The following is a 20416-nucleotide window of genomic DNA, read 5'->3' as shown; positions in this document are numbered from 1 at the left end:
TAAATTACAGTGAGCTAAGACTTCAGACCAACAGGCCCTAGTTGGTGACGATTTTGTGAGGCTTAGGAGGTATGGCCTTTCTGGAGTGTCACCAGGACTGGGCAGGCTTTGAGGTTTCTACAGTGTTCAGTCTGCCTGTTTGTGGTTTCCAGGTTCAGGTTCCAACAGCCTACCACCTACTACCTCTGCTCTGCCATCATGGACTCTAACCCTCAGGGACTGTAAGCCCAAAATAAAACTCTTTCTTTGGTGAATTGCTTTGGTCATGGTGTTTTTAATCACAGACACTGAAAAGCAACAAATATAATTAGATAGGGTTAAATGACCTTGAAATGTGGCTCTGTGTTCTTTCCTTTCAGAATTGTTACCCTGGGATATGATGAATCAAAATAAATCTTAACACTTAATAAAATAAAAATTAGAATACTTTTCTCAGGTGGTTTAACACTTAAGGTAGAGAAAAAGCTGTAAAATTCAACTTGGGTTTCTACATTAGATGAAACAGTCACAGGGACTAGGCTAAAAATGTTAATGGACTATCACAAACCTTAGGTGAATTTAGGGCTGGTGTTACTGTACCAGGTTTTCTTGGAATTTTGAGTTGTTATTTAAACATAGCCACACAAGGACCCACTGTAATTGGTAATTGCATCCAGTATATTTTAATTTTTGCATTCTTTATCTTTTTTGTTTTCTTTCCTTGAAAATGTTCACAAAATTCTGTTAGATGTCATCTACAGATTTAGGTATACTTCACCACAGTAAGAATGCAAGGATAGTGGGGTGTAGGGGGTGGGGTGCGTGAGCTTCAGCTAAGATCTATGAGACAGTATCGCTTTTGTAGACATCCTTCCAAAGGCAAGACTCTCTACAGAGGTCACTGTAGTTTTATGTAAAAAGTAATACTGTCATGTCAGTACTTATAAAAAAGAATGAGGTGACAATGTTATGCTAACAAATGGACAAAAACGGTAGAGTAGCTTTGTAAACAAGCTTGACAGCAATGCCAGGGGTTACAGGGATGTCAAAAGAAAGTGAATGCTTAGATGAAAAATCATTGCATTTATTGCTAATTAGATCACAATTAGGAATATTTATGATTTAACTGGCCAAGCTGCTTTATAAGTGTATATTAATGATTAATAAGAATTACATAAAATACAATTATTTTGGTGGTTAGTAATGGCAACTAGCTTGCATCTTAATTCATGCTTCTTTTCATTATAGCCAGCTTTCAAACAAACTCAATTTTATTTAAAAATCTTACTTTTTTCTGATGTCATACCGATCTGAAAGAAAACATACACAAATTCAATGGTTACACACAGCTCTTGCCTTTATGTGCACCGTAAGATCATATTTGTAATTATGCACATAAGAGTGAATTATAAACTAGAAGAAAGTCAGAAGCATGGGCTACAGTTCCATATGTACAATTAAGCATATATTCACACATTATTTCTAGATACTACAGAAAGAGTATGTTACACTTGGGAAGAGATGACCCCACTGTGTTTGATGTGAGAAATGCATATTAGGGGAAAGGTCATGAAAAAGGTAAAGTCAGTCTTAAGCAGTAGGTTCCCATTTAATGAGGAAAAAAAAAGAATGGCAAAGTGTGCTGGGTGATAAATTCTACCAAAGTCATTTCGTGACAGCAGTGAGCCACTGCTCCAAAGCTTTTCACATATTTCTTTTAGGACGAACAGAAACTTCCTGAGTGTATTTCACAGGAAATACTGTTTATCTGATAGAAATGGTTTGTCTGTGAACACAGAAAAGTTGGTTTCATCATTTTTATGCTCTTTTGGGGTGTAGTTGTCACATTTAAGAGGCAGGGTGACAGAATCACTGAGTACTGAGTGGGTGTGACAGTGGCACACACAGGGAGACCAGTCACACATCTGCTGGTGTGTGACTGCCATTCCACATCTGTTCTCTAGCTTCCGATGACAGAAGGGGAATCTGAAACAATCCCCTGAACTAAGACCAGGCATTGTGAGTTGGTAAGTACAGAGCATTTATTGTGTTTTTTTTTGTATTTTTACATTTCAAATGCATTATCATAACATTTAAAATGGTATATTAAAAATGTATGCACTGGTGATAATTAGTTTGGAAACAGTTGAGCACAAGAAGGAAACAAGGAGTTGCTATATTCATGAGTAAATATAAGGAGTTTTCCAATGATTTCTTTCATTTCTGTCATAATAGTGGTAGTTTCAAACCTTTAGAAAGAAGCCACTTTGCTTTAAAAATTGAAGTGGATATCATTCAGATATGTACTTTTTGCAAGTTACCCTCATTAGAACTTGTTTTCTATATCTGTATGTAACTTCCCACAGAAGGCAGGAGAGAGAAACCCATGCTGATGGGGTATGTGGAACACTGAGTTTTGCAAATATACTTTATGAGGAAATGTTCGTTATTAGTATATGTTTATATCATACTTGTGGAATCTAGTGAATGGACTATGTGTTCCTGAAAGTTAGTCTTAGTGATTCTCAGACTTGGTGTTAGGACCACAGTATACTTCTAACGTTACTTTCGTTTACATAAGCTACACATAAACCAATCTGCATACTGCAGTTAAGAGCTGAGAGGATTCAAGAACCCCACAAATACACTAGCACACACCCCAGCAATTGCCGGAGTGCTGAAGTCATCATAGTCCCACCCTCAGGAAAAAAAAAAAACTCTGTGTCTGATCACTGTTACCTTCAGACATGCTCAGTCTAGCTTTGAGTATCATTGAGACAATGGCCTGGCCTTTAGGAGTTGGTAGAGAAATATATACTATTACATAGAGGGCTAAAATAAATAAGGAAATTTATAGTTCTCTGAATGCCATTCACAAGACAGAAAAAAACCATAAAAGCGGGAAATTGACTAAAATTCTGTTCATCTAATTGCTGAGAACAGCTGCCTACTCTATAAAATCAGAGGTCAGCCATATGCTCTTGTTAGTGACTCCAACAATGACATAGTCAGGAACAAGTGACGCTGTTGCAAAATTACCTCTTCCTCCTGCTCTTGATCTGACTCTGATTCCTTGATGCCACAAGATGCCATGCAAGATGGAGAAAAGAGAAAAAAGAAAACTTTTAGAAGGAGTAAATACACAGCATCTACAAGCATCAAGGCAGGCACACAGTGCACTCAGACTGTTTTCTTAAACAGTTTATAGAAGACAGCTAGAAAAGATTGATCAAAGTTCATACATTCAAGGAGACAAAAAGAACAAATGATAAATATACTAATCCCAGACCCTAGGCTACCAGCAGCCTCAAATCTTTATATTTAATGCGTCTGGTGGAATTGATTTACAGAAATGGGGGTGACACTATCCCACTTACTATGAATACTGACTGGAAATGTCAAATGCTACTAGTAAGTTTATGTTGCAAACATTTTTCAATACTCAGGCACTATACAAGTTTTATCATAATAAAAAGCTACTAGATTCTCAGTATACCATAAATACGTAATGTTTGGCATTTTATTCTTTTCATCTTGAGTTACTAAATAGAAACCACTCCTGACCACCATAGATAGCATTAATAACTCCATGACCTGTATCTGGCCTCAAAATATATAAAAGAAAGTAAATGCATTCTTTCACAGCATATGGGAAGCTCAGAGACTAGAGAAAGCACATTGGCACTGATATCTCTGGGTGGCCTGTGCATCTCTCCTCAGACACTCTACTCCCAGAGACTAAACACTAAAGAGCATTTGTGTCATGGGATCACGTTTCTTTGGTTGATCTATCTATTGCTACACTCCAATTGCATTGAAACATCATGCATGTTATATGTGGAAATGGATAATAAACTTATCTTTAACTTTTAAGAAGAACTAATAACATCAAATATATGCTAGGAGTCTTTTTCTATATAACTGATTTCTCTTCCCAAGAATGAGCATTCAGAACAATACTTTACTGCGGCAGCTATGATGGGGTAAAGATAACACAGAGAATTCTTGGCTTTGCAGACTTGGGATTGAAAGTTTTAAGTATTTCCTACTTCCCCTCCAGCACCGGCTACTCATCCCTTTGCCAAGTACAGAACAAACTGAGTGCTTGTAGAAGCTATGCACAGAATGCCATAGCCACTTGCAGCTGGCTATTTTAAAATGACATTAGTTTAAAGGGAAAAAAAAACTTTCAGAATAAGATTTCCCACTCACTTAACTGATTCAGTCACCTTCTTTGATACATTTATAACAGTCAAAAGTATTATATCATAGAGAAAGAGTTAGATACAAAATGACCTTAGGTAGATTTGCATCAGGAATTAACCAACCTCCTTCTAGTGCTGCATCAAATGAACTCCTCTCAAGAATATGTTTTAATTGAAAAGCTGGTTTAAAATTCTTAAATCATTAAAACAGGACAGGCTATATTATAAACAGGTTATTACTTCAGGAAAAGGTAAAATCCTAGTAGTATGCTCTGAACCTTCAAGCTGACCCGGCTCTGAGTGGGCACTGAGCAGTAGCTAACACACTAACCTGCAGGTGGGAGGCAATGCACCAAGTAGCCTCAGGAGTGCACACAGAAACAAGGACAGGGATTGACAATGCCAATTATTTTTTCTTTACAACTTAACTTAAAAAGCATTAAAGTTAAAACATTTTTCTCTGCCATAGCTAATATATAAAAATAAAAGCCTCCATAAAAAGTGCACTAAATGTCAAAAAAGGTGGGAATTGGTTTTTCTCTACTGAATTGAAAAAAAAAATCACTGAATTGGGCAGAATAACAAAAATGATTTGTACATGTTCTTGTGTTCAATGTCTTTTATAAAAATCTGAAACTCAACTTCTATGTTGCCTGAGACCATTAGAGTATTCACAATACCTTTGCATAAATTGGCAGGGTGATGTTTAAGTTGCAAATGGCTTGATGCACCAATCCTCTTGTGGATTTTGGTTCCTTCATAAATGATAGTCGCCCGCAAGGTTCCTGAGTTGTATCACGTACCTTGAATGAGAAGGGCATATGTGATTCACCTACATTTGACGCCAGATGAGGTTTAAAGTGTGTGGGGGGGGTAATTTCAATCGGGTGACACTTTAAGGAGGGACATAAGAGCCACAGACTTAAAGCTTTTCACTTTTCTACTTTGGCATCATCATTGACAATAACACTTTGAAAATGTCTTTTAGGCATTGTTGCTTTATGATGCATGGTTAAAAAAATGTCCACATATTAAGGTAGGTTACAAGATGGTTTGATATGCACATGATGTGAAATGAAGCAGATCACCATACTAATTGCCTTGCCTCAAATGAAACCTGCCATTTGTTTCAGATCTCCCAGCAAATTTCAAATATAAAATAATCGTAAACTCTAGTTACCTTTCTGAACATTAGGCTTCCAAAACTAATTTACCTTTTTAAAAAACTGTGGTAAAATATACCTGCCATAAACAAAACTGTACATATCTACTATGTTTTTAAGTGCTGTGAAGTGCATTCATGAAGTTGTGCAACCAACACTACTTTCCAGAGCTTTCTTTTCATCCAGACGCTGTTCCCAGTACACATTTACTTCCCATTCCCAGTGCAGGACAACCCCACTCCACGGTGTCTCCATGGATTCCCCTGCTTTGTAAAGGGGACTCACGCAGTATTTTCCTTGTGTTTTACTGACTTAGCATAACATTTTTAAGTTCACTACAACATCAAAGTTTCTTTCAACCATTCACTTTTAACTATGGATTTTATAACAGGAAACATCATTTTAGGTGTATAAATCAGTGGTGGAAGTCCACACACTTAGTTGTATAGCTATCAGCACTACCCAGAGGTGTGCAGAATTACTTCCCAAACTGAAAGTCTCCTCGAATAAAGCAATAATTCATCCCCACTACACCCATTTCTCTAATAGCCACCCTTTTACTTTTTTGTCTTCATGACTTTTACTTCCCTGGGTATTCCTTAGTAAATGAAGCCATTCACTATCAAACTTTCTATTTTGTTTAATTGAAGAAAGTATATCAAATCTATAGCTCTAACTGGAATAATTTCTTATTGGACTATGAGATTCTGGATCTTTTGAGAAGTTATTACAAAAAGTTTTTGGTGACATTCACATACATTTTAAACTCTAAGTATGAATATCTAAAAATAACAGCAATGAAGAAACAGGAGGGCTGGAAGTTTAAATCACTAGTAGAATTATTCCCTACCAATAACTAGTTATGAGGCCCTAAGTTTAATTCATACACACACACACACACACACAGGAGTGGGGAGAGGGAAAAGGAGAGGAGCATATATGTATATGTATATGTATATCTATACATATATATATATATATATATATATATATATAGAGAGAGAGAGAGAGAGAGAGAGAGAGAGAGACTTGTCTTCAAATCTGGGAAACAGTATTTAATCTTTCTACTTAATAACTTGGTCATATTTTCTCCACATTATGGTCTCTCATTAAAATATATGGTTGACTATGGACTTCAAAATTTTAGAAAATGTATTTTTGTAAACATTTGTAAAATATATTTTAAAACTACTGGAAATGTTTGAGAAGCACATATTCTCACTATAAAAGTAACTGAAAACAACCCTTGTACTTGTGTAAGTGTATAACTGATTTTTATTTTTGTATATGCATTACCTTCACAAAGAGAGGAAGTCTGTTTTCTTTGAAGGCAAAAAAACTGAATATATGATGTTGGCCACTCTTGGTTAGTGGTACCAGGTTGCCAAAACAATCCACATAAATAGGTTTTCCTTCTAATACCTAAGATAAGACAGAAAACCAACACAGATTAAGACAGCTACAATCACTTTTACATCCTTTATTCTAACAAATAGTAGGTGTGTTTGGAACCTTCTGTCTTTAGAATATAAAAGGACAATGTTCACACTACTGATTGACATGTCATATACATGGCATGTATATGACATACATACATAGTACCAGCATTCTTTCTTGCTACTTAGAATCTTCAATTGCATGGTAACATTCCATTTTCTCATTTTTATTGTTGTAGCTTGATACCCATAAAGACCAATATATGTCTAATACCTAAATATAAACTTTGAATTGGGTAACTTTGACAACATGATAGGAACACAGGACTTCAGTATCTAAACATCTGAAAAGATTGAAAATTCTTTACAAAAAAGGAAAAAGAATCAAGGTAGACAATTATTTAACTGATTAAACACTTAAAAAGAAGTATTTTAAAAGAAAATCCAGGAAGCTGAAGTCATAGAAACTACTATAGTTACTATAAACTCATAGATACCTATATACTCCAAGTTTATCGATAGCTTATAGATTTTTCTTCAAATAAAATTTACAGAAATCCTTCTACATACAAAGAGACCATCCAATTATGGTCCAAATTGACAGAAAAATCTCTTATTTGGGACCTTGACCTTTAAGTGATAGACACACAGGCTGACCTTTCTTTTGTTAATCAAATCTTCCTGCATCTGTTTTGCAAGTGACCTGATAGTGACAATTCAGCATGCAGCTTGGCTATATTCTTACCTCCACATCCCTGCTCCGGGCCACCTCAGAGAAGTTTTCTTGTTGTTCAAGGGTCTTATCTACTTTATCATCTGTCATACAGAAACACCGCAACCTGGCTTCAATGGGGTCATGTGATTTGGCAAAGACTACAAATTTGGCCATATATGGTACACAAATAATTTCTCTATATACTTGCGATGCAAAGGAAACAGATTCCTGAATCTGCCGACAATCTATCAGCCAGAACCTACAAAAAGAAAGAAAACCAGTTACCTAATGTTTACATTATGCCATTTGAAAAAAAATCAATTCTTTTAATATGACCAATATAGTCATCAAACAATTCTTGAAAAAGAAAGAAGTGAGAGAGATAGAGATGATAAGAAGACCTAGATCAAAGGGAAACAAAGAAGGAAATGGCAAGGAAGTCTAGAGGTATCAAGAAGGACAGATATATCAGAGTTTTAGGACTGACAATGATCAAGAGGGAGTATGCTCAATGTTCAATATAAACTTTGAAGTAAAAGCCATTATGTATCATACTACCATGTATGATGAATAAATCAATAGAATATACCCTCCAAGGCAAAGTAAAACAAAACAAAAAGATTGACTTCAATGTTCTAGTTGTGTTTCTCTTCTTGAAAACTCTTATTTATAACCAGTCTCTTGCCTTACAAATTGATTGCTTTTGGATTCTTTGGTAATAAAAGCTCCGTGTCAGACTATGATAGAGATTTCCTTTATTTTCCTTGATTTCTCTCCTAGTCATTTAATCTTCTTAATCTTTCCACATCATTTCCTCACTGCTTCATCTTCCAAGGGACTCACCAGCCACTGAGACCATAAGAATAACCAGAAATTTGAAGGTTTTTACATTTCCATTAAAGGTTACATGAATGAGAACTAATATGGAATTCAATTACTGTATGTAAAAGAAATAACAGAAGATACCTTCAGCCTCTTAAAGATGTATAATATGCAAATGTGTTAGTATGTATAACACATTGTAACTACTTAGCCACTTAGCAAGCTTCACTGAACTGTGTGTCTTGGTATTCTGTTGAAAAATCAACTCCCCATGTGTTTTGTTGGATAACAGGAAACTTCTCATTCCTTGGTGACTGTAATCATCAAGAGCGGCTGCCAAAGCTAGCATCAGGATCACACAGCCAAAGCATACAGACCCATGCTTTCCAGACACTAATCTGAATGTCAGAGAGGACGTGTTATCATTCATGTCAAACATTGTAAGCCTTATTTCATATTAGACAATAATAACCAAAGTCCCTTGAAAGAATTAAGAAAAAACATCAAACAACACAGAGAAAATAATCATTTTGTGGAGGAACAAAGAAATACAGTAAGTAGGCTTTTCTGTGTTGCACACACATACCTGGCAGACACGTTGGTTGTAAAGGAAACACATTCATTGACGAATGTTAGTGGTGTAGTTCCTGTGATGTCTTCCCACTGTGCAGGCGTGGTTCCACCTGAAATACCATGATTGTGGAAGATAATTGGGCAAAATTCCAGACATTGGCCTTTCAAGAAAGTCATTGTGGTTCTGACTGTTCACCTGTGTGATCCCTTTATGCCACAAAAGGGCACAATGGGAATAACATGGACTGAGATACAGGGTAGTGATAGAGCATTTGCCTGGTGTGTTCAGAGCCCTGTGTTAAACCCTCACTGCCAAAAAGAAAAAGAAAAAGAAAAGAAAAGAAGAAAGAAAGAAAAGCAAAACAACTTTCAGGGCTAAGAATGTGTAGCTCAGGAGTAAAGTGCTTGCCTTTTCTAGCAAATAACATGTCTTAGGTTCAATCACCAGCACCAGAAGGAAAAAAAAAGTAAATTTAATTAAATCAAAATGAAAGAGTAAAAACTGTCAAAACTATGTACCAAAAAGTAACTGCCCCCCAAAAAGCAAACACCACCTTAAGATAGATTAAACTTAAGGGAAGTTATTTGAATATCTGTTTACTAAACGTTCTATACTTGACCTGTTAAAAAGGTGTTGGGGAAGGATCAATGATTTTTCCAGTGCTGGACCATGAATACTACAAGACTGTTTATGGAGAACCAACTGCTCTCTTGGTTGGCTTTGAGTCTAATCCACTGGAGGAAATGCATGCATAGTTCCCTAAACATGGTCACAGAAAAGCCATGAGCCCTAGGGAGAAAACTACTGTTGTTTTTGCTAAATGGTTATTTTGTCAAATGGCCTTCTAAATATTTATGTTTATACCCATAGATGTAAACTTTGGTCAGAGAAGCTCCTTACTGATATTCATAGTGGCTAATTCAGAGATGCATAATTGCTCAAAGTGCTAAGAATAAGGAATCGTGAGTGCTCAATAGTAGGTGGGACATCTGTGTCAGCCAATCCCTTCCTTAAAGCTCAGGGAACATTGTGGAAGAAGAGAAAGAAAGAAAGAAAGAAAGAAAGAAAGAAAGAAAGAAAGAAAGAAAGAAAGAAAGAGAGGAAGGAAGAGAGGAAGGAAGGAAGGAAGGAAGGAAGGAAGGAAGGAAGGAAGGAAGGAAAAAGAAAAAAATAATAGCCAGAAAATGGAAGGAGTGCTGAAATGCTGATTGGACACTGACTGTTGGATGGATCAACTCTCAGAACTGGGTTACCTGTACAGTACACCCCAGGAAAATTCCTGCATAGATAGGAAGAAGCCATCAATGTGCCACCCATACATGAGGAGATATTGGCAGTTGCTGTCTTCTGGGGGAAAGAAAAGCTCACTTTTCTTTGAGGGGTATCACTATTAGATCAGACTGCTCATGTCCATGAGCTGGTGGATGGCCCTAACCATGCACATATGGGCAGCACTAATAACTCAGTGGGTGAAAAAAAATAAAGTTAAACACATTTATCTTTAAAATGACTATGCATTTAAAGTATATAATAGTCTGATATACAAACATTGTTGAGTAACAACTCATTCTTTTCACCTTTTGTTCACCTAGTTAATTAAAAAACACTTCCCCTGAATTAATGCATCTAACCCCATGGCTTTTTGATACAGGGCTTGAACTCAGTCTTCCAAATACTGCTCTATATTCTCAGCTTTCAGGGCTGCTTATAGCAAAAGCAACTTAATTTTTTTTTACTATGATCTAAATATCTTCTAGAATTTTCTCTGCTATAGTCACCTATGACTCACCTGTTATGCTGCATAGTAATCTTAAGGTTGGTGCATCTCCCCCAAAACCATTCAACATGACATCACTTGAAGCTTTGGGGACAGGAATTGTCATGGTAATAGGCTTGTGAAATTTTCTTCTCCTGGGTTCCAAAGTGACTATAGGGCTGAAGGTTGCTTTGTTACCTAGGATCTTCTTCACCAACTCACTGTGCATAGGTTGAGCCTTTCAAGGTAAGAAAGAACATTAAACTATATAATGCCACACTTAATGCCAAATATCATATCTAGACATTTTTTATTTCACAAATGAGTTTAATGGATTTCAGATATGGCAGCTGTCAGTTTAGTACTATTGAAGACTCAAAATTAAAAAAAGAATTTATTACATTGTATTTTTATTTATTTATTGTATGTTAGAGTGTGTGTTGCTGGGGTGCATGCTACAGCATACATGTGCAGGTCAGAAGACAATCTGAGGACGTCATTTGTCCTCTTCCATCAGGTGGGTTTCCAGACTTGAACTCAGGTAGTCAGGCTTAGCAACAAGCCCCTTCACCAGCCCAGTCATCTCACCTGCCCTACCCTCAAAATTCTGTGAATCTTTAGTCTCTTGTGTTAGCCTTTGCTCACTCAGGAAAACTTTATTTAGGTGATATTTCAACTTTCGTTTGAAAACCTAACTGTAACCCTGGTAATAAAATCCCACAGTGTCATCTGCATCCTCCATGGACATACCTGCAGGCCTACACGGATGCGCTTTGTGAGTGCACCCTCTGGAAAGACAGCCTGCACCTGAGACACCACGGTGCTGCTCAGCACTCCTCCCTCTGGGCCAATCAGGTTGCTGTCCTGTTTGATCCGAGACACCACCGCAAAGTACTGTGGGAAGTCACGAGTGATGATACGGCAGATTCGTTTCTTTTCCAGGTCCTCGGGACTGTCCAGCACTGAGACAAGAAATGATCCAGCCTCGTAAAGCTAGTGATTCCTGAGAACATTCTAGCAGACTCATGGGCATGGTTAATAGTAATCAGGGGGGCAGCAAAATTCCCCTTTAGTTAAAGCTAGAACACAAGGTCACCTTGACACCAAATAAATACTGGGATCTTTCATCAGCCGTTAGCAGGTTGCTGGTACACCTCGGGAAAACCTGGCTTTCCAGGGCAGTGGAAAAGAAGTCCACATCTGCATGTCAGGCCAGATGTGCCTGTGAAGTGCTGTGTCTGTGAGGGAAAACCTGTAGTGGAAGTTAACATGTGCTATTCTTGGTTCATGGGCTGTAGAGGAGGCTGCATGGGTACCTCCTTTTCCTTGCCATTTTCCAAGTTAGCTTAAAGACCAGTTATTGTTATCTTAAGAAATCATATGGTCCTTTAGTTCCCAGGGGACCAGTCCAGTAAAAAATTCTGTAGTGAATGGTAAAGGTTTCTGCTTATGTATTCTGTCTTATGACATGGTTTGTGTCTGTAATTGACATCAGTGATGACATCAGGGTTTCAATATTCCTCTCTTGCCAATGACTTGCCAAACACATTACCTAACAGCAGACGGTGGGATCGTGGACTCTACAAGTTGCTCTGGTGTAGATATTTAGAGTAAGTCTCCATATGAACAACTGAATGAACTTAATATTCCTGTCTTTTTAATAATAGAAAGTTTAAAAGTTTTGTGCTGAGTTATTTGTTATGAAATAACATCTCCTCTACTGCTAGTTTTAGATTCAACAAAAGTTTGCTGACTATCCTCATTAAAAGAAAACATTTGATGTTTTAATTTCCTGAATTTAACACAGTTAAAAAACACGGTTAAGAAAACAGATGGATCATGCACTAAAACTTGCTGCAGTCGGAACACAGCAGATAATGTGCAGAAGCAAAACACCTCAAGAGGCACACATGTGCACACAAGTGCTCAGAGAACTAAAGTATCTAAAAGCAATGCATAATTGTCACAGCTCCGCCTGAGATTCCTTTAGACCCCTTAACCGAAGGTACCTTCATCCATGCCATTAAGGATCTCATTCAGTTCGTCTTCAGTGTAGTCACAGAAATGCTCTTTCCAGCTGTCCCCATTTTCACTTCGCAGAACCACCAGCTCCCTCTCCTTTCCTCGAAGGGCAGCAAAGTGAGGAATCTCCACGATCACGGGCCTGACACAGCAATGCAGAACATTCAGTGTAGACAAGACAACTAATCCTGAGACAAGCACCTCAACACTGTCTGTTGCAAAGTGACCTGGAATTCTGCTCATTCTGGGGACAGGGGCGCAGTGGGCCTTCCTCCAGAGCCCAGTGACTAACAGATGGTGACACGGTGGCACTCCACCTCAGGGGCACTGGTCCTCAAGTACATGCTGCTACCTTAAGCCAAATGATATTTCTCTGTGAGTGCATGTGGCATTCTGGAACTTCTCCTTTGATAAATGTAGGTGTAGCACATTTAACCAAAAGAAATGTACATGCATGTCTATGATGTATGCCAATCTCCTAAAACATGTTCTACAGGTACAAAGTGACAACATGAGTTAAGAAAGAAAATGGCTCATACATTGCATAATTCAATGTGTTATAAATGGGATGTCAGAAAGGTAGACTACTTGTGCTAATGAGCCATGCAGTTATGGCTATTGCTCATACTGTCTTCAGTCAAGAAAACAATAGGCATGTGCACACAATGTGGCCCTAATGAGCCACTCGGCTGATAGTCCAGTAGTGTCCAATGCCTATTATGTTCAGGATCCAGAACATGCACTGTCCTATATGGTTTTTAGGTCACATTCATCCTCAACATCGGCAGAGGCTTTCCATTTTTGAGTCCAGGTTGCTTTGATACAGACTCCAAACTCATCATAACCACATCATGACTAGCACAGAGTACAACTAGGCAAATCTCATGCTTGAACGAAAATGAAGGTCACAGCACTTTAAAGGAGAAGATATAAAACGTCACTCAAAAACAAAAGTCACATACCACAAGGGTCAGAAATGGTCCACTAAAGATAGATTATACAGAGTTTAAATCATAGAGAGGGACATGTCATGGGCACAATGACGAAAAGAGAAATCATATCGCAGAAGAAGGAGAAGAATGGGGGCCAGCAGCCATCAATTTGTTTTAAGTCGCTCCTACCCAAGGAATTTGGTTCCAGGAGGCCCCAGCTGAAGGATGCGGCTGACCAAACTTTCTCCCTCATTAAGTGGGGGAGGAGCCGTTGGCAGGTGAAGTTTACTGAGTACATCCAAAGCAGCAGTGAAAGAAAGAACAGAAGTAAGCTTCAGGTACCGTGTCCACAGAACCCCAGCATCACAGGGTGAAGTTTGGTTTCACACTGTGTTTGGTTCTGCCCCCTCCATTGGTCACAGAGAGCAAGGAACCAGGAACTGAGACCTAGAGTGTACAATGGAGGTGCCTCTGTGCCAGGGCAGCACGTGGCTGTCAAGTCTGTTCCTATTTAGGTTCACTGCCGGGGTGCTAACCAAAAAAAAAAAAAAAATGGAGGGAAAAAATTGCTCTTTGGGAAAGACAAAACTGTTGGGAATATAGTAAAAACTCTGGACAGCAGCCAGCCGTTTTCATAGATATTCCTCAACAGATTTGAAGGTTATTAAAAAGCCTACAACTATCTGAGCAGGAGGGAGTTAGGCTCTGAACTGAACATCAAAACATCAAAAGAATCCAACCATAATGGCATTTTCTGATGCAACCCAGAACTTCACAGGCTCTTTCCAAAGCTCATCCTGATAAGATGTGTGAGAGGTAGTTTCTATAACCGGGAACTAGCAACACATCCCTTTTGAATTTGGAGCAACCTGTTAGCAACTTGCTCCAAATTACAGACTTTAGAACACTTTTAGAGTTCTAAAGCAAGAAGTCTTCTCCCCAGTGTGGCATGAACAACAATCAAAAGGAATCCTGGTTAGTAAGGGTTTGTTTGTTTGTTTTAAGAACCAAGACCTAAATACAATTGGTTTGTTTCAAAATGATGTGAAACGTGTTCCCCCTCCTAAGCTTCATCCTTTTTCACCATTCAGTTGCAACTTTGCACCTCTTGAGCTGCCATTTGTTATGACAGTAGCCATACAGACAAACAGAAGAAAGAAATGCTATTTTCTGCCCAAAATGGCCAAAATGAGAAATGGCAGAGGTTAATCTCGGTATTTTCACCTTACACTGTGACTTAAAAGCTGAAGGTAGCAACTTGGATGATATAAAACAACGCAAATCATTTACACTGAATTTCAGATACTCAATGAAAGGCAACGCTGTGGTCCAAAGGAAAGGTGCTACTGGATTCATAACCACACAAGGCATTAAATTTATGTTTCATACAGAACACAGTTTTTCCTTCTCATTTTGCCTTTTATTCTCAGATGAGAAACAGAAATACTTACCAATGCCTAAAAAACATGGTTATACCATTGGGAATCTGGCAGATACTCCCACATCCAAGAAAAAAAACATACTGGCAACCTGCATGTTTAACTCACTGACGCCTTATCATGGGAGTGTGGAAGTAAAGTCAGGCATCAAGGCACTATTTCCAATTTTTAAAAAAGTCACAGGAGCCTAACCTTTTTCAAAATGGCTTGACGTACCTTTGGCGTTCCATCCCATTGATCTTGGGTAGAGGGCACAAGCCCACCGGTGACTAAGTAGGAGGTTTATGGGAAACCCTTACCCAAGGAACTGAGCTCCAGAAGGTCCCACTTCAACCAAGCGGCTGGCCAGGCCTTCTCCTTCCACCATTGGCGGCATTGTAGCTAGTCTGTGGCGTTTCACCAGGCGGCAGGTGACTCGGGTTGGTGCTGTGCATTTCCGAGGTGGGATAATGATCCTGAGTCCATTGTGTCTGCATCCCCGCATGGCACCACCACGGGCATCCACCATGAAACTGACCAGGAAACTGAAAAGTGAAAGAGAAGATTAGGCATGCTTCAAAACAACACAGCAGATAATCACAAACTATGAGGTTAATTTTTTTTCTGGACTGTTTATTTCTCCTCAGAACAATTCTTTTAAATGTAAATGCCTTGTGGAAAAATATTTTTAAAGTTTATATTAATATCTATATTTGTATAACTTATTTTGTTTTAATTTCTGTATAATTTTCATATGCTACTGAAGAATAATTCCAATTTTTGTTCATAACTGGAATGAAATTGCACAGAAGATGGGCAAGCCTTCTGTCTCCTTATATGTCCTATATAAGCCATGTGTTCAAATAATATAAGGCTAGACTACATAGAAAAGACAAAATGGCATATGTTTCAACTTAATTTTCCAAGTTTACATCTGTCTAGCTTGTTTTAATGTAAATCTCATGACTGAAAAACAACCTCAAACACCTTTTCTTATGGTTAAATCTATGCCAATGTGTCCTGTCCACAAATGGTCATTCCCAGAGTGCAGATTTGTCACCGGTCAAAATATGGGAAAACGGTTTGGAATCAAACTGACTTTCTAGCTAAAGTGATGGCTGTACTTTTCACAGGTCTCTGCACTCAGCCATTGTAACTGAAACTGAGGGTGAATGGTAGAAACAAATGGAGTTCCCTCTGCTCTGTTTCTGCGGGGTAAGGCCAGCATAGGAAGCCTGGGCTCATGCTGATAGAGGTACTTTCACAGCATGATTTTCCCCAAATTATAATAAACTGGGGGTGGAAAAGAAATCACAATTTAAATGTGCAATTGCTTCTTAATGTTGCTCATTGGACACGACAAAAAGGATGGTAATCTCAAGTGGCTAAGGCTGTTGAATGTGCCTTCATCCATCATGACGAAAAGAATGGTAATCTCAAGTGTCAGTAGCTATTGAGTGTGCCAAGAGAAAGCATCTGAACTCTGATGTTTCTTTGGGGTGGTCACAAATCCTGGAGCAGTGTAACTAGAATGCTAGTTACTTCATTAGCAATGACACTCACCAAGGTCCCTTGGTCACGCACTTCCTATAGAAGCAAAAGTTAAATAACAACAGTGTAGTTGTCCTGTACATAGACACAAGGACATGTATAAAGAGTATGTAGGTTCTTCCACAATCACTCCAATGTTCTCCCACTTTCAATGCACTTGCAAAGTTTTTACAACAACAAAATGAAAGCAACATATAGGTGTTTCACAGACTGACTGATAGCCACACTAAGCCAGATCAACACACCTAGATATTGCCTCCATGAAAACACTGAAAACATTTGAAAGGTATTCCATCAAAGTAAGTTGTGGGATAGAAACACAATACACTGATGTTATTTTTTAGGCTAGTGAAATATCATAGCATCCTCTTCGCAGCAGAACACAGAATGCATTAGACATGCCATTAAACAGAAAACCTGTTGCTAGTAAGAGAAATGGGTGCGGAGGAGCCCCGAGTACCCTCTGAAGCATATCATGCAGCATGAAACCACAGGAGCCACAGTCCTCCACATGCAGTAGCCAGGCTAGGCCTACCATTCTCCCCTAGCTGAGTTTTCAGGTCAGACAATAGCTGCTAGGTACAAGTAACAGCTCACACTGTGTTAACCACTGATGTTCTGGGTGTTAGCCAAACACAATGAGGAAAGGGCTGTAGCTTTTCACAATCTGTCTTTAATATGAATTCTGAAATGTTTCCTTTCTGACTTTTAAATATACACATCCACTCAAAGGAAGAACTAGAAATCCTTTCAGATGAACAATCTTATTTTCCTTTATTATTCTTATTTGAGTACATTTACGTTGATGTCCATTTAAAAGTAGGAAAATGCTGCTGCTGTTTCAACTAGCAGTGTTTCCAGACTCACTGTGATATTTCCAACTTGTTTATAGTTGAATTTAATACTTCCTTTGGTTTTCCTCCTTCATAACTTTTTGAGATATGATCTCAAGTAGTACAGGCTAGCCTTAAACTTTGTACATTTTTGCAATTAGCTTTGTACTCTAAAGTTTTATGATTATAAATATATCATCATACCTAGGGAATTTTTCAAGTCTCAGGTACTGTGAGCAAAGGAAATAGGTGCTGAAACTAGAAGGAATTATTATTCATGTCTGCTTAATCTTATGAACCCTCATAGTATCTGTGTCTTTTGAAGAAAGTAACAAAGTTTCTGCACTTATGCCCCAAGCCCTAATACTTCCATGGTATTATTCCAATGATGGCCTTTAGACTGCAGGATATTAATTCTCTACCCCAACCAAAAGAAAGCATGTAGGATAGTCTGTGGTCTACCCTCACAGCAGAGAATCAGCTGCTATGTCCCTGACAGATTGTAATTACTTTCCCACTGAAGCCCTCTTTTTGTGTGTTAGCTTCCTCTGATTTCTGCTTCCATGATCCCTTTGTGTGATCTGTTGCCCTACCACAAATGTCAGGAGCTGTGCCAAGACACCACTCTATGCTTTCTTCCTTGCTTGGACCAGCTAACTTCCTTAGTCAATGACATATGATCTGTCATCTCATCGAGATGTCATCTAAAGGCTGTAACAAATAGTGAATGTAGTCTCAGCCCCCTAGTACTCAGTACAGTATGGATGCAGCCCATCAGAGGGAGTCAAAATAATTTTTTAATAAATGAGTGAATCTAAGGATGAAAAGCGGGTTATGACAAGTTACGTGTACCTCTAAGGATCAGCGAGGGCAAGGCATGAGATAAGTGAATTCTTCGATGTCTGGCCAGTTATTACAATCAAGCCTCACTCAAATCGCTATGTTCAGATGTGGCAAAGCAGGAAAATACTATGTCTAATATTAAAGAGTCTGCCCCATACACTTATGCTCAACTAGGACATCCAGTGTACTTTATTTCCCTTGGTAGAAGATTAGTAGAAAATGGAAGAGTGTGAAAATCAAGAGCTTGAATATAACAAAATAATATTTTTAAAAGTGATAACAAGATCATATGAAGAAAGACTAAAGAAGGAGAAATCAAACTAGCAGAATTTAAAGACTGAAGCAGCATCTAGATACATTTCCCAGCAATCATTCCTGTGTCATTAGTGGCTAAGAAAACAGCAAACTAGAAGAATTAAGTGCCTAATATGCATAATTGGAGGGGAAATGACAAACTTCAGGAGATGGTAAATCTCCATATTTTACCAAGTAACTGAAGAAATGGCATAGGCTACATGAAAATTACAAATTCCAGTGGAGATATTTTTCTTAGAAAGTGAGAAGAGAGAGAAAGAGAAAAGGTAAAATAGAAGGATGCCAAGAAAAAGAAAGGGCTGGAAGACAGGAAACAACTGTCAATATTCAGAAGGAACAAAGAGTATTATTGCAAGGTTAGCCTAGCAGTAAAACATTTGAGGCAAATTTGGCTCATAATGTAATTATCAAATGACCAATGAAGACTGAACTTCACTGTGTGCTCCCAGAACCTCTCCTCTATATAGAAAGAGTAGGAGGAACAGTGCCTGAACTTCATATCTAGGAGCAGTACCAATGAAATTTACTTGTAAAACCAGCAAGCTAACCAGTCAATCCTAGTGTTTTCTAGCACAAACCTGTGTAAGCAATTGAAGATTTCCAAAAAAATTGGAAGAATACAAAAAGGTGCCCCCACCTGTTTGGCTGGGGGCATTAGAAGCCAGGCACTGTGCCATGTATAAAGCAACTGCTAACTCTGCAGGAGCCTTTTCATTGTGAGGGCTCTGAGGGTGGGAGAGAGGATGCAGGAAGTGGCTCATGCAAGGCTGCAAGGCATCAGCTAGCCCGCTGGAGTGAGCTGAATGGATGTAACTCTCTCACATCTGAGGGACACTGGAAAGGAGACAATGCCATCCCTGCAAACATTTACAGATGAAGGGAACTGAAGGAAACCGAGGAAGACAGCTATGTGTAAAGGAGATCAGATGCGAACTGAAGCTCTGCTCTGCAGTTTGGAGTGTGACATGGAAGTTTCCCAGTCCCTGGGTGCTGACCCTGTCACCACTGACAGCTAGAGGGAGACATAAGTGATGCGTGGGTAAAAAAATACAGATTCAATAAATGGCTGCTCCCATTATCCTCTTTTTCCTGCCTTGTCTAATGTCATGTTCATTAAAATGTACATCATACATCACCTAAAATGGTGAAAAAGCCTCATTAAGAGCTTTCAGTGTACTCACGTTTGTGCTATGGAGTTTAATATTATCAATAGATTTATGACTACCTTATGAAATTGATTCTTTAGGATGTGAGAACTCTGTCACTACAGCTACCATGTTCTTTCCAAGTCTGTTTTGAATTATTTCTGTAACCACAGTCCAGAATCTTGACAAATTCATTAGCTTTTGTTTTCATATGCATGGATTAAGAGATTTAGGTGAATAAACCCTGAAGTTACTGCCTAATGCTACAAATTTGATGCAGTTAATGGCTAACTAGATCAGACAACCTACCTGAATATTTGATTTTAGATTCTCTGGAGGAATTCCTAATTGGAAAGCATACTGTTACTACTTCAATAAATATAGTTTTCGACCCATGGTTAAATAGATGCTTTCTTGAAAATGTGTAGGCATACTGCATTTGACATTGACTTAAAACTACACAGGGGTGGGGAGATAACCAGGGGACATTGGCTCTGATGCGTCTGACTCTTCAAATGACAGCAGTCATGCAAAGTGGAAACTCTGAAGTTTTCTAAATTGTGAGATACGATGTTTTCACAATTTAAAAAGGAATAAAAGCAAACGCAATTCACTTTTATTAGGCAGAGGACTTTCTGATAAATATGCAATTTGATTAGCTAAACAGGTACATGCTTCAGAGGAGACAGCAGAAAATAAGGACTCTG

The 20416-nt window shown here is 38.4% G+C and overlaps 1 protein-coding gene across 50 annotated transcripts in view; it reads right to left on the bottom strand.

The window, feature by feature from the left end:
- The window catches only part of Ank2 (ankyrin 2), a 557097-nt gene that overhangs the window by 25123 nt on the left and 511558 nt on the right, over window positions 1-20416 (bottom strand). For 31 of the 50 annotated variants that reach the window (XM_040751830.1, XM_040751836.1, XM_040751829.1 and 28 more), the window contains 11 exons: window positions 15343-15567; window positions 13794-13892; window positions 12660-12814; window positions 11401-11612; window positions 10684-10888; window positions 8907-9003; window positions 7529-7757; window positions 6644-6769; window positions 4865-4987; window positions 3019-3051; window positions 1268-1289 (listed from right to left, as the gene is read on the bottom strand). In XM_040751830.1, the coding sequence (XP_040607764.1) occupies window positions 1268-1289; window positions 3019-3051; window positions 4865-4987; window positions 6644-6769; window positions 7529-7757; window positions 8907-9003; window positions 10684-10888; window positions 11401-11612; window positions 12660-12814; window positions 13794-13892; window positions 15343-15567 (1526 nt within the window). The remainder of the gene's footprint in view (window positions 1-1267; window positions 1290-3018; window positions 3052-4864; window positions 4988-6643; window positions 6770-7528; window positions 7758-8906; window positions 9004-10683; window positions 10889-11400; window positions 11613-12659; window positions 12815-13793; window positions 13893-15342; window positions 15568-20416) is intronic. The other 19 variants (XM_040751845.1, XM_040751864.1, XM_040751871.1 and 16 more) reach the window with 1 other exon arrangement.

Source organism: Mesocricetus auratus, unplaced genomic scaffold, assembly GCF_017639785.1.
Source record: "Mesocricetus auratus isolate SY011 unplaced genomic scaffold, BCM_Maur_2.0 Super-Scaffold_100009, whole genome shotgun sequence".
In the NCBI taxonomy this organism is placed as follows: Eukaryota; Metazoa; Chordata; class Mammalia; order Rodentia; family Cricetidae; genus Mesocricetus; species Mesocricetus auratus.
Note: the sequence above shows the minus strand (reverse complement) of the source record. Positions and strands in the feature narration are given on the sequence as shown.